The sequence below is a fragment of the Cupressus sempervirens genome, chromosome 3 (genome assembly GCF_028749045.1).
Source record: "Cupressus sempervirens isolate cs-2001-9-10 chromosome 3, ASM2874904v1, whole genome shotgun sequence".
NCBI lineage: Eukaryota > Viridiplantae > Streptophyta > Pinopsida > Cupressales > Cupressaceae > Cupressus > Cupressus sempervirens.
Window position 1 is genome coordinate 266,170,834 of NC_143120.1, and position 14,835 is coordinate 266,185,668.

The 14,835-nt window shown below is 33.4% G+C and overlaps 1 protein-coding gene across 1 annotated transcript; it reads right to left on the reverse strand.

Moving 5' to 3' along the window:
• Positions 1-7,714: 7,714 nt before the first annotated feature.
• Positions 7,715-10,493, reverse strand: LOC149565924 (BTB/POZ domain-containing protein At1g01640-like). The gene is made up of 3 exons (XM_089819386.1): positions 10,088-10,493; positions 9,548-9,721; positions 7,715-8,353 (listed from the first exon to the last, which is right to left on the reverse strand). Exons 1-3 carry the CDS (start codon positions 10,250-10,252, stop codon positions 7,874-7,876), a joined length of 819 nt encoding a protein of 272 aa, XP_089675512.1. The 5' UTR covers positions 10,253-10,493; the 3' UTR covers positions 7,715-7,873.
• Positions 10,494-14,835: the final 4,342 nt, after the last annotated feature.

A 14,835-nucleotide genomic window follows, 5' to 3' on the forward strand; every position in this document is an offset into this window, starting at 1 on the left:
TGTATTATTGATTTGATTTTTTGATAATCATGTATTGTTGCAAAGTATTAAAGAACAAAAGCTTAACCGAATGACTAGGTTAATGAAGGGAGACTGTATTTACTGAGTGACTACAATATTGTCAGAGTGATTGGCAAAGAAAAAGAGAATCATAGTGTTGCCTGAGCAAGTCAATATTAACTAGGTGTTATGTTAGCCAAGTAAATGTTAAGTTTACTAAGTGACATTTGGATGAACAAGTTTGGGAAATTGAAATATGAGGCCAACTTTTGATAGAGTTTTGGAAAGTTCAAGATGGTCCAAGGCACAAGTCAAGATTTGTTACAAGATCAATGATTGAGAAAATTTAATCTAGATCTGATGATGGAGATTAAAAATATATTTAGAATCTACATAGAAAATCCTAAAGGACTCTAGTTTACTTCATCTTCAAATTCCTTACCGTTAAATGGCAATTCGCATCTGAATGTGAAAGTTTTCTTGAAAATTCATCGTTCAGTGTCAGTTTAGGCAAAAAAGTGTAACCCATTATTGTGGGTCCACCCGGCCGTGCACAAATTTCTATATAAGTTATGTTTTTCGAGTGTCTAGATTTATTGTATGAAATTTTTGAATCGAGAAATTTCACATGAACCTAAGATTGACGATGTTGATTAAGAGACAAAAGATGGAAGGATATGGAAGCATTGAGAAAACTATTTGAGGAGAACAAGATTGTTTTAGGTTTCTAATTTCATGTTTTTGGTTGATGTTTTTGAGTGTGTTGCTAATCATATTCGAAAAAAGAGATTAAAGTGTGAACAGTTCAAGAAGGTTATAGTAAAGAGTTGAGCCAGGTGAACCAAGTAGTGGAAAGAGGAAGAGGATAAGTTAATCGGCCAAGTCAAGAGTACAAGAGTGAAAGAAGATCTAAGAGAGAGATCAGATAGAGAAAGAGAAAAGAGCAAAGGTCTAAAAAAGAAAAGGTAGTTGTTATTCTTAATAGATCATTTGTACTATTACTATTTAACCATTGTAGCAGAAAATCTTGGAAGAACCAAGTGGACCTAATAAGTCTGTGAAATCCTATACGGTAACATTGATTAGTGGTGTTTGTAAGTCTTTTAAATCAAGTCACTCTTTTTAGTCAAAAATAGGGTGTGATAAGGTTTAAATGATCTTTTGGTGAAATCCTCTAACAAGGTCACATTAACAATGTGTATGTAACCTTTAACAAGGTTGGTCCTAGCAGAGTTCAATTAAGAAGAGTAAATTTTTTTGGAATGTCGGTCCCAAGTGGTTTTTCCCTTCACAGGGTTTCCACGTTAAAATCATGGTGGTGATCGTGAGAAAGTTATTTGTGTTGCAAGTTACTTTATATGTTTTTACAATTTATTGCAACTTAGTAATAACTAAGTTTAAGATCAATAATAACTAAGTAATTTTACTGATACTCAGTAATGGAAGGAATAGTAAGTTAACAGTTTGGAATATATTGTTTGACAAAGTTGATTAATGTGTACACTGAGATTTTTTAAATTAAAAAAGTTTAAGAACCAGTTATACATCAGTCATAATTTCATTAAAATAGCCCAAGACTAGGACATGCCTATATTGTTTTGTTGTTCATATTTTTGAATTACATATAATTTTATACCATAGGGATTACAATCTCCAAAAAGACTAAGGATTACAACTCAGGGAATATACATTACAAAAAAAGAGAATTATGATCAATTATATTTGAAAAATACTATCCGAGCTAAGGAGTGTCCTTGTCATCCGCAATCTTATCATTAATCTTGAGGTTCTTTATAAATTGGTTCAAATTATCAAGCTCCCTTTGGTTGAGCATTTCTTTGTGAATTGAGAAGTACTAGCAAGATACCAAGTCCTTCTTGTGGATCAAAAGTTGTCCTTCTCTCATCAGCACCATGAATTTGTCCCTAGAAATCTCCAATGTTGTAGAAACTTGTGTCATAATATGAAATGTGAGTTTACAACCAAACTCAGTAAGCTACCTCCTTCACCTTTGAAAAATCTCCCCATTTCTATCCTTCTAGAGAAGCCATAGGATCTCATAGGTTAGTATAGACCAAAAGATATTAACTTGCTAAAATTAAATGACTCAACATACATATCCAACAAGGATTTCACTCCAAGATAACATGGGCACACTATTCCAAGTGACAAGAGAGCCAAAAAAAAAAATAGCCCAAACACCTCAGGCATAGGTACATTCAAAAAATAGATTTTCATAGGTTTCAAGAGCATAACATAACTTGCACATAATGACACTCTTTATGTCACGAGGAATGAAAAAACCAACAACAAGTTTTTTAAGCAAAAGCATCCATCTAAACAAGATTTTTTTGGTTCACATGGGAAATGCCAAAAAATGTCATTTAGAATCAGACCAGCGCAACCCCCAGCCATGGTTCACTCTACCAAAGGTAGAACAGTCACCTTTCAACATATCTATATTAAGATCGTTTACATATTGGGTGCTCCTTAAGAGCAACAATTACAACTTATTGAAGCTCTTTTCGAACAATCACACTAGAAATAACAATTGGAAGACCAAGAGTCACAACTTAGAATCCACTTCTTATAGATGAGATGAATATAACCAATAAAAGACCAAGAGTCGCAACTTAGAATTCCACAAAGATGTCCCTCATGGGATTTGAACTAGGGTGTCCACAATGAGAACTCATTGCTTCAACCAACTAAGCTAAACCCATTGGATGTCGCCTTTCAACATATCATAAATCTACTTAGTGAAAATTTTGACAAAATCATATCCATCCTTGCATTTAATCTTTTGCAAAAAAAGATTAGTATTTATAGTATGACCAAGAAGGGGTTGTATGATAACTAGACATAACTGATTCACCCTCCCCCCAGTTATCTAACAATTGATTATATTATGATCACGTTTAGCTCAAAATAACATTTACAATAAATTGTAATATTAAATATAATGACATGTGTCATTTGACATGCTTTGAGGCATGGAAATATGTAGAATTGTATTTAAAATAAAGAGTTGTGTTTTTAGAAAACTTAAAGGACCTTCTATTGTAATATGAAGAGTCTCTCTTCTTGATATATATATATATATATATATCAAGCCAAAAACATTTTAATCTTAACTTTAATGATGAATAACATGATATTTTGTTGTGTGTGGATGAGTTTTTCCGAGTTTCTTAGGATAAAGGATAAATTATGGTGTTTCTTGCTTTTGTTATATTTTCTTTATTGTTGTTGATCACTTGTTTCTAGGCTCAAAGTCCAACATAGTATCAGAGCCTCGTTAGATAACTGAAATTAGAATTGTGTGAGGAAGAGAAAACTTCAGTATATGTCCAAAATGATTGTCTCTTAGATGATATTTTTATTTGCTCGAAATACTCAGTGTTGAGTTTTGATAGCTCTCCTTGCATCAGACTGCGTAGACTTTTTTTGGTCTCATGATTTGGTAGTTTTTAAAATTCAGTACCAGGCTTATTATGACATGAAAAATCTAATTTTGTTGACATGCATCTAATTCTTGGCAATGATCAAGCCATTTCAGCAACACCTTTTGTCTATTTTTCATCTTTCTAAAATGACGAGCATGGCAATTTCTTCAGCCAAAATGCATGGAGAAACATCTCCTCCTGCAACCCAACAAGTCAAGGCCATGTTCAACAAGACCATCACTGATGTGAACATCAATGACAATTTTTCTTAAACTTGAAAAAGATTGCGCTCGACATGGTCTAGGCATCGCTCCCTATTGGTGATTATAGCCCCATCAACAATATCTTGTTGGTGTTGATCTTCAGGATCAAATTTGTTTCCATGATGGGAGACCATTGTGTCTAGCCATTGGCTTCTCTGTGATATTCGTGTTGATTATTGCTCTAGTCATCGTGTCTCTAAACTACTTAGGTGAACATAATCGAAACTTACATGTGTTGAATGTATGCTACAAGCATGGTGTGAGGAGGCTTGTTTATTCAAGTTCTTAATCAGAGTGTATATGGTTCCATTTCCAACAGTATTTGTTCTTTTTGCTCTTATTTTCTTGGTATCCATTACGGAAGTGAAGGCTTCGATAGATGTTGTGGATTGTCGTGTGTTGCATCTCCCTTATTGTAATTGTAGTCATTTGTGTCTATTGAAGTTTTTTTTCCTGAATGTTTTATATATGTAATAGTCGCATATGATTTTCCAGGAAGCAGAAAAGCCATTGTAATTATTATTACGTAGCATGATTGTTTCTCTACGCTTCTTTCAAAGTGTATCATTAGGATAATGATCGATTCACTTATTTCTTGCAAGGGTGTATGACTGGGACACATAAACACAATAGTGCATGATCGAGACTTACTCAGACAATCGGTATATGATCAAATAATGGCAGTTTAGCAGAGAGACGTGATTCTTTTTGTTGGTCTCTGTTTTTTCTTCTGCAGATGGATCGCTGTCCATCTCTTGGAAAGAAATCACGAGCGTGCAAAGCATGCTCATTTCAATGCTGCATTGAGCGATCTCTTCGTTGGTTATTGTTGGATCATCAATGCAAGGATAGAAAAACCTTGAATAGTGGAGATTCAATTTCCAAGCTCCCTCTCTCTTTACTTGTATACATTCATATTAGATTTTTTTAATGACTTACATTATTTAAGATTTAAATATTGATCTAGTCTTTTAGGTCTGTTTGGTTGCAGTCATAGGAATGGAGAATAGGAATGCATATTGGGAAAAGGAATCACTATTCCAATAACAACTAATTTTTGAAATGGGTATGAGCTCATTTTAGAGGCACAATGAGAATATATATTCCTATTCCCTATTCCAATTGATGAACCAAACAGAAAATAGAAAATGTATTCCAAATTTTCTATTCCTATTCCAACAACCAAACAGACCTTTGAAATCATATTTTAGAAACAAGAGATTTCTTCATATGCGTCCTATTTTGCAAATGGTATATGCATGCATATTGAGTTAAGTATTCTATCTTTCTGTATAAAACTGGAAATAGAATAAATCTTTGCATTGATCTCTATTATAAATGGACCTTATGAGATGTTATTAATCTCCATTGGTTGCATGATGCATTAGGAAGGTGGAGATTTTTTCATTTTTAGAAGGAGACGTTTTTAGATTTAGAGGGAGATGTGCAACCTCAGAGGGAGTTTACATCAACTATTTTATTGTGTAGATCAAGGCCATTCTTGTCAAGTGGGGGTATTTCAATCATTTTATGCATGTTGTTAATGACTTTTTTCTTCTTCTTCTTTTCATGTGATATGACTCTTGTTAGAAATGAGTCCTAGTTGTGATTGCATTTCTTGTTGATTACGAATTCTTTTTCATGATACTTATAAGGTCAACCTGATAACTCTTTCACTCAACGAGTGAACATCATGTTGAGAGAGTCCATGATGACATCACGTTGAGAGATTCTGTGATGGGAGTTGGAAGTCATGTTGACAAAGTTCATGACTATGACAAAATGTTGGTTGTAAACTTTACTAACTTGTCATGTTGAGAGATTCCATGGCAACATCACGTTGAATGACTCCGTGATGGAAGTTATTTGTGATTTTTCATGTTGAGCGATTCCATGACAACATCACATTGAGTGAGCCCATGATGGAAGTTGTTTGTGATTTTTCATGTTGAGTGATTCCATGGTTATGAGTAATTGTTATAGGTCTATCATGTCGAGTGATTCCATGATTATTAACAATGCGTAAATAGATTCTTAGTGTCATGTTGAGAGATTCAATGACAAAGTCTATGATGAAGGTTGTGCTTCTTGCAGTGGTTTCATGTTGAGTGATTTCATGAATTATATAGGATCTATGTGATTGGATTTTATCACTGACATTTTGATTGCATTCTTGTATGACTGACCACTAAAGATTTCTCTCTTGCTAAGAGGGAGTGTTGAAATTTATAGCTACGATAGAAATCTTTATCTCTGGGCATTAATTTCGTTATGGTCACATTCAACTAAATATGACATTTATGATAAATTGTAATATTAAATATGCATTGTGTTATTCCACACGTGTTGAGGCATAGAAATACATAGAGTTGTGTTTTTGGAAAACTCAAGAGACCTTCAATTGTAATGTGAAGAGTCTCTCTTCTTGTTATATATATGGCATCAAGCGAAGGACATTGTACACTTAAACTTTTGTAATCAATAAAATAGTATTTTGTTGTGTGTGGTTCGGTTTTCCCTTCATTTTAGAAGGGTTTTCCCAAATAAATTCTGATATTTATTACTTCTTTAATCTTTTCTTTATTGTTGTTTATCACTTATTCTTGAGTTCAAAAACCAACACTTTCTATCTCTAAATTTTGTTAAGAGACGGCAGCCTCATTCCTTATGATATAAGAACATTATATTGAACAAGAATTTATCTTATATAGCTAGAATATTTTGGAAAACCCAATGACAAATTTACTTTACTCTGAGATCTTTGTTCAAGTTTAGTTCTAACATAGGTAAATGTTATTTGTTTAATTTGCAGCTTCTCATAGTTATCCTGTATAGCTCATTTCTTCAACTGTATTATAGACTACAAATTTCCCAGGAACAATTTCATTTTAACCATGAACTGTTCTGTGTGATGATCAAATGCCTTGATCAGTCTTTCCAGACAATAACATTATATGAATGAAAGTAATTTAATTGGCGCTTAGGCTGTTACATGGCTAAGTTGAATGGTTTGGCAAAGAGCCAAATGAGAACGCAATCAAGAGGATGGCATGCAATAAGGTATGTAGTTGCTTAAGTTGCTTCTGAACTGATCTCTGGCTCTTGATTTGTAACATTAGATAGTGATTTGAATCATACTATGTTATTACATGTAAATTCTTTGTAACATTCTTGCAAATGAAAACGAGGGGCACAAACAGAATGGGGACATTTTTTTCCCGGGAGTGCATGAGAAAACTTTGGGGAAATAATGTTTTAAAAGAGGAGCGTGGCGTAGAAAGAAGAGCTAGTTAGGGGTTTACAAAGCTGAGTTAGGGTTTCGATGTAATGTATGATTGTTATTTTGAAAGGCCTGATGAAGCCAGTGTGTGTTGTCTTTCGCTGAAATTTCATAGAATTTTGATCGAATCTTGGATTTTGGTATAAATAATGAAACTGAGACTGATCAAGTTCTCAAATTTTGCTTCCATTTGTATCTACATAACCTTGATTGGCTGTATGATTGATCATTGTTAAATGAAATCTAAGCTGTACTACCAAACAACTTCGAAGGGTGCTTAAATTACACATGCCTTGTCTATGTATCACATAATTAGAATCGGCGGAAGTTTATGCTCATCACTAATGGTGGATTTAGGGATCTAATGAAAAATAGAGAATACTGTTTCGTTGTAATCAGGTGCATATGACTAAGTTAGTTCGCCAAAATGAAGGTATTGGTGAAGTTTCATACCCTGGTAATATTGAATAAGTAAACAGGCTGTTGAAATAACCTTTTGAAAAGACTCAGATATTCTAGAATTTCAATTAAGATGAAGGGCTTACAATTAATGCAATAAAACTTCCAATGAAAATCATTTTGCAAATATCTCTAAAGTATCTTTTGTCAATTATTTTAAACGTGATCACATTATTCTCTTGTCATTCTTTGTTTGAGGAACTCGTAAAATAAAGTTGTACTTATGAAAGACTTAAAGAAGATGAAATTTCTACAAAGAATACAGATAGAATGAAAAGCTTCACCTCCGTAAAAGCAGCCCTCAAAATGCTTAAGTTTCTCTGAACCCAACCGAAAATATACAAAAGCTCGTTTTTAACAATGGGCAATGAATTTGTTTTATATATGGCAAGGAAATACTATATAACAGGGGAGATCTTACAGAGCTAAATCTTTAAATTACTCTGGGTTTGGATTACTATTTTACCTTTCATGTCTTTAAGGAGTGCCTTTGTAATTTCGACAGAAAGGAGTGGATTTTTTAGAGCAAAACTTTCATACTTATCAGAGAAGATTATTTCATCTTGATGTCTTAGAATAGCATTTAGGGCTGTTTCTTTCAATGCAGTAGCAGAGCACATTGTTGCTAGCTCAAGAACATCCAAAGCATTTAATGTGTTTATAGTATTAGAGATGTGAATCTCACATGTCCTCCTCAAGAAAGGAATATCATATTTGTCAGCTGCTATAAATAAAGCATGCCCATGTTGTTCTATCGTCTCCGCAGATAGGCTTCCACTGTATAGAAACTCCACTAGGCTTTTCAGCTGGTCATGACCCATATCAGGAAAAGAAACTGAACCAGTATGTGACACCTTGCACTCATCTGCTTCAAACATATTTCTGAAGACTGGGGACTTTGTTGCCTGCAACAGGAAACAGAGTATGTAAGTAGAAAGATCTATATTTTGGGCTTTAATGACATAACTTTTCTGAAGACTGGGGACTTTGTTGCCTGCAACAGGAAACAGAGTATGTAAGTAGAAAGATCTATATTTTGGGCTTTAATGAGATAACTTTTAACAGTAAAATTGGTTAAACTTTTAGAATAAAATGACATTATTGTTGCCATTTGAGAACAGGAAAATCTGTTCCAGTGCCTAAAGTTTTAAAAAAAAAAAAAAAAAAAAATTGTAAGAACGGATTTGAACAAAATTGCTAAGAACTTCTCAATTGTAAAGATTGATTTGATTTATTGTAATCTATTTATTTCACATCCAAAGTAAATTTTCAGGCTTGAGCCTGCTCTTTGTATTTTCATGTGATTTGAATCACAACTATTGTAATATTTTCTATATTAGTAACCTATACAGGTTATATTCTCACCAAATTTTGATAGCTTAACAAAATTATATAAGTCTAGTCCATGAGGATCAACTATATATATTTTTGCAGTCATGACTCGGTGCAATTTATCAAACATAAATTAGAATTTTTATTTCAAAAGCTGCCATCTTCAAACTTCCAAACATTATTCTGAAACTAAACACCATTAGAAGAAATCATTAAACAAGTAAAATGCTTCGATAGGTTGTACAACTACATATTATTTTTTTCCATATGGTTTTTAAGACATCTCATCTCAAATAACTATTCAAATTGGTGTCTTTCTTGAGTTAAACCTCTAGTTTGACCTTAAGGAAGGGTTAAAATATACAAGAGCAAGGTTATTTTTCTTCTGTTCTGTATTTTGGCTATTATAGTCTTATAGACTCAGCTGGTTCTGTTTACCATCCATATCTCTGTATTCTGATGCCAACTGAAACAGCAAATATGTTGATGCTATTATTCAGTTACAGGTTTCTTATCATATAATATTTACAATAAATTTTCACTAGAGAAACTACTAATTTGAAAAATATTTGAAGAGTATTTTTGGCCCATGACCTAATCCTGTATTGTCACTCTAAATTTGTCTCTGAAGAATATCTTCAACTCATGACCTAACCCTATTTCGCCACACTAAAACTCAATAGGCCATTATCTTGGGAAGGCAGAAAGTCTCAGAAAAAAGAAATTGCATATTATGAACAATTGTAAATTGAGGAGATAAAACATGCCATAATAATACGGTGAGCATAGACTGAGGATCCTTCATTGGGAACAAGCTCCACGTCTGTATGTAATCCCTGATGAAAGGCAATCCCTAAAGCGTCTGCAAACTTATATTTCTCAACAAGGGCATCGTCCACCTGCTTTAACTGTTTCAGCTGATTGAAAGCCTGTGAAAGGCCCTGCACAAATAATAGAAACAAAACAAACATCGGAATCTGGCTCATATGGAATCATGGTACTAAAGGTGCTATATGTAAACTGCAAGTCTCCTTCAATTAAGATTCACTCTGGATTGAACCTGATTCAAACTTATTGTATTCTGTTATATAAAAACAGAGGCTCCCACATCTATATATGTTAACATATTTTCATATATTTTGGTACAAGACAGCCTGTAATGTTTTGAGTGCCTCTTTAATACACAGTGGTATAATACCCAAATACAGTTCGCCTTACAATTCCTCATAATTCAGAAGAATTGCAATTCAAAAAATCAAAGGAATAGACATATATATACCAGAAATTCAAGAGAATTTATTATTCACCTTTTGAGCATGTTCCTTGGCTTTTTCTGCTTCTTCTTGAATTGGGCTTTCCATTTGTTGTGTGAGAGCCAAGATGCATCGAGCACCCTCATAGCAGCTCCCACAAATAGTGTTCCTGGGAGGCCTGAAAATACTCACTATAGGACTGCAAAGACAACAATCCATTTACTTTGGGAACTGGACAATCATGGATTGAAAGTAGCATTTAAGGGAACTGGTTTCTGTTTCTTTAAGGAAGGAATACCAAAAACGGATCTTCCTTCAATCGAAAGGCAGAGGAAGTCTAGAAAATAATTTGAATAGCGTGTAGATGTTTGGTATTTTGTAATGAGGTTGTACTAAGCCCCTATTAAAAAAGAGATTATTAAAATAATCAAGTTGACTTGGATCCAGCCTGACCTGAATGATTCTTTTTCTTGTTCTTTTTCTTTTGGGCAAGGCAAATATGGTCGGCACACCTAAAATCCCATACATTATCAATAACAACGAATTACGAGTATTCCAACCATAAGTATTGTTTTTAATATCTTGAAAACAACTCATATTCCAATTGGATATGCAATTCTATCGAGTGCTTATAATTATGTATGCACTTTGCTGTTCATGCGTGGCCACTTGTTCTTGTTCTGAGCATGCCAATCCATGGCACTTTGAGCATCTAGTTTATGCGCCTGCACAACCATTATTGGCCGCCTAAATGTAACGAACATATGAATGTTTATGGCCACCGAATCTCAACTACTACAACCAATAATTCATTTTATTCAGATCACTAACCTATTTTCCAAAGTTGAAGTAAACATCATGTATATTCTTCATTACATTTGTACATTTCCAATCCTATTCTCAAGTTATTCATAAACAAATTGTACTCTTCTGAGAGAGGATAAACTCGCAGATTAATACTAATTTAAAAAAATAACTAAACCAATTAATTTAGATACGAGAGTTGGAATTGATGTCAAAAATTAGATGTAGAATTTAATTAAATCATATTAGATATTTAGTTTTAATTTGAGAAAGAAAGTTCATAAATTTGTTAGCTAGCACTGAAAAGACAATTGAAACAAATTTGCCTCAAGGAGTGTAGTGTCTATGATAATATTTTGGGACTTGCTAAGGGAGGTTCCTAGGTAAGTTAGTCATTAGCTTTGGAACAATGATTATTGAAGACAACAAGCATGTAAGTATAGATGCCTAAGATGATATATATTGATCTATGTTTGAATAAGGATATTATACATGCTTTATAACGATGTTCTCTAATAATTTTGTAATATCGTAGCATTATTTTAAATGAGTGAATGATTGTCTTTAAATACAACATAGCTTACAAATTCACAAAATCATTTATTAGGTTGGTTTACATCTAGTAACAAAAAACAGACCTATAATCATGGAAATGATATTGGTCAAATATAAACCTATAGATATGATCCAAAGTACATGATGATAGAGAAGGTAAATAGAACTTCTAGTAATAACTTGTTTAAATATTTATTAGTTATATAAGACTGGATTACCCACAAAAGGTTAATTGCTAGTGTAAAATCAACCAACTAAAAACTTACAACATACAAGATCAAATGAATGTGAAGTAACCTTTTTGTTAAAAAACATGTACCAACAAAAAGAGGCCAAGATTGTCTTAATCATTAACACATAAATAGATATATGCAACAGTTTTTTCCCTTCAATCTAACAACATTTTAATATCACCTATGTACCTTTGAAACATGGTGTAAAAGTACTATATCATGCCACCATTTATAGAGAATCGAGAGGAATTTCACAAAAGGTTCCCAAAGCAATCTACCATGAAACCGTGATAAAATGCAAAAAACACCAAATAGAATAAAGAGAATTTTTTGAGAATAGTCAGAGTAACTATTATTTATATTGAGAATAATGTTATTTAACAACTTTCTAGCTATTAATGTTTCTTTTTATGCTAAACCACGCATATGTAATAATGTCATGATGCTTCAAACACAAGCTAAAACAGTGGCCCTTAAGGTGGCCCACTTGCAAGAGTGACTTTAAGATTGGGGAAATGCTCCTTATATGGTTGTCTAAGTGTCTTTGCATATTTATGCTTCTAGCGAGCCTCTTTGCCTCATGGTCATGAGTGTGGTCATGGTTCTTCCACCTGCCATTCATCAAACACCATGCTCTTAGGTCTTTTGCAACCCTTTTGGTGGGGGAAGAGATTTCCAATGTCACAGTTCAACTTTGCCACCCCATGGTGGTTGGGCTTTCGGTTGGCCTACAAAAAGTGTTATTCCCTCTTCTCCTTGTGGCTATATGCCAAGCTTTGGTTGGTCATAATTTGGTGGTGATTCTTGGTGGTATGGTTTGTCCAAGTAGCTCCCTAAACTGGCTCTAGCAATTTCTCCAACCAAAAAGGAGAATGAAGAAGAAGAAGAAGAAAACAAAGGAAGGATGGTCCCTTCCACACCCCAATCCTGAAACCACTAATGTTTGGGGAAAGAAGAATGATCGTGATCCTCCACTTTTTGCATGCATTATTTTAGTTGCTTAGTTTTTTTGTTTTCTCGTTTTTGTCTTTGGGCTTTGCCCAAGTTTATGTTTCTTGATGGCTTTCTAGGTATCGCTTATGTGACTCTCGTGGAGTGACTCTATGTCCTCTTTTCTCATGAATAATGTATCTTTAATTATACTTTGATGGAAATAACCTATTCATAAAAAACAAAAAGAAACTCCCAATGAGCCATGAATAACTGAAATAAGCTTGTACTTATTGTAGGTCAAATGTCTTTGATTTAAAATTCTTCCATGATGGCTTATATTCTAAAGTATTAGATTTTTTCCACTCAACTTATAATAGGACCTATCAATAATATAAGATGTACTACTAAATTATAGTGTACAAGTAGAGAATACTAAAAATAGATTTTTAATCACCATTTCCAACTCCAGAGGTCAATTATGAATTTCATTACAACTAATCATCTAAGTCTACAAGGAAAATAAGAATTAAATAATTATTACACGTCAACAATATGTGTGTCTAAGTACCCATTCTAATATTCTTGGAGATATAAAAGTGATACATTAGGGTTGTGATTAAATATGACATAATCTTAATACTTTTCTACTTGAAATTATACATTGCTATCAAATATAAAGGAACGAAAAATAAACCATGTATAGGATCCAAGGCTTATTGGATTTCTTGTTCCAGAGGTTATTGGTCCTTATCAACACAAGAGAGAGAAATTACAACTCTTCCTCAAATGGGTTAATAAGTTATCAACTTGACTTGGGACTTAACCTGCATTAGGGTTTCCCAAACATACCCAACTCAAGGATCTCAACCCAAGGGCTTTATAATTCCAACTTAGTGACCTTTACACTCTTAAGAATACCCAACAAAAGATTATGTACCACAAACTCCTATACACCAAGATCAGTCTTCTAGGCTTATTCCTTACAACCTTACTATTTGAGTATTTCCAAATTTTCTCAAAGTTTTTCCAAAAAAAATGAGAAACAAATTATGTTTTCAGATACCCTTTCAAAGATACACAAACTACAAAAAGCTAGATGTGGTTGCTTTGGACCAACTATCAAAACTAATACCTTGCTACCTTTGAGATTAGCCCAATTAGGCCACTTTTACAAGGCAACCCCTTTAATAACTTACCACCAAGACTCCAAACCCTCTAGTTGTTTGTTGTTGTGATGCAAAAAAAGTGATTTTTTGGGGGTTTCAAGTGGTGCCATGCTCATCTTCATACCAAACTACAAACCCTCATTTTTTAAGTGTCAAAACTAGGGCTTCCTCAATCTCATGTTTCCAAATGCTTCAAAAGTCCATCAAAGGATCAAACACCATTGCACAACTTTTAGAAACTCAAACAATCATCAAATCACCCACTCATTTATCAACTTTTCCCATTCCAACACATGGCACATTTATTTCCACAATTTAACATTTAATCCTTTACCCTTGGGCATCATGATTGCGACTTTTCAACTTTCATGCATAAAGGTTAGTAGAAGAGACTATATTACACCATTTTAGATTCATTCCACAAGCAACATTGAATACATAAAGTAGCTCAACCTAGGACATTATGGTTACCATCAATAGGTTATGAAGTTGATGAAGACATAATTAGAACACATGCTAAAGAACTATTATCTAGACCTATGGATGTCACAACTTAGAGATTTGGAACTGTTGAAGTTGATGAAAGATCAACCCTATAGCTCCTAAGAATCACCTGGATGCAAACACCTGTCACAGAAGAGAGAAGCAAAAAGCTATGGAGGTCGGAATTGTCATATCCATAGATGAGACATTCTTGATGAACAAGAAGAGAAATTGCTATTATCAAAACTGAATTAATAAATTACAAAGAGATCAATCCTTATCAAAGGAGATCAAAACCCTAACAAGTAAAACCTAGGTTGCATGATAATAATTAATAAAATTATTAATTATTATATGCCTAAAGTTTAGCTTAAGTAAATTAGAGATAATAAGTCAATAATTAAATCAAAAGTATCTAATTAATAAGGCAATATCTTATTACTCTAACAGGAACATATGAGGAAGCATTCTCTAAAATCAAAATGGAACTGAAGAAACTGGTGATTCAAAGAATATCGCAGAGACTAATGAGCGTGTTATCATAGAAGTTTGGAAGTAGTGAACCCAACACACTAGTTGTAATGACTGATGAATCTGAGCAAACAATTCCTATTAAGTTGATTGAAGG

Coding starts and splice junctions, on each gene's coding strand:
- LOC149565924 (XM_089819386.1), bottom strand. CDS start 10,252: ATGGATTGTTGTCTTTGCAGTCCTATAGTGAGTATTTTCAGGCCTCCC. Junction 9,722..10,087: donor CCAAGGAACATGCTCAAAAG/GTGAATAATAAA, acceptor TTATTTGTGCAG/GGCCTTTCACAGGCTTTCAA. Junction 8,354..9,547: donor ATGCTCACCGTATTATTATG/GCATGTTTTATC, acceptor TTCCTGTTGCAG/GCAACAAAGTCCCCAGTCTT.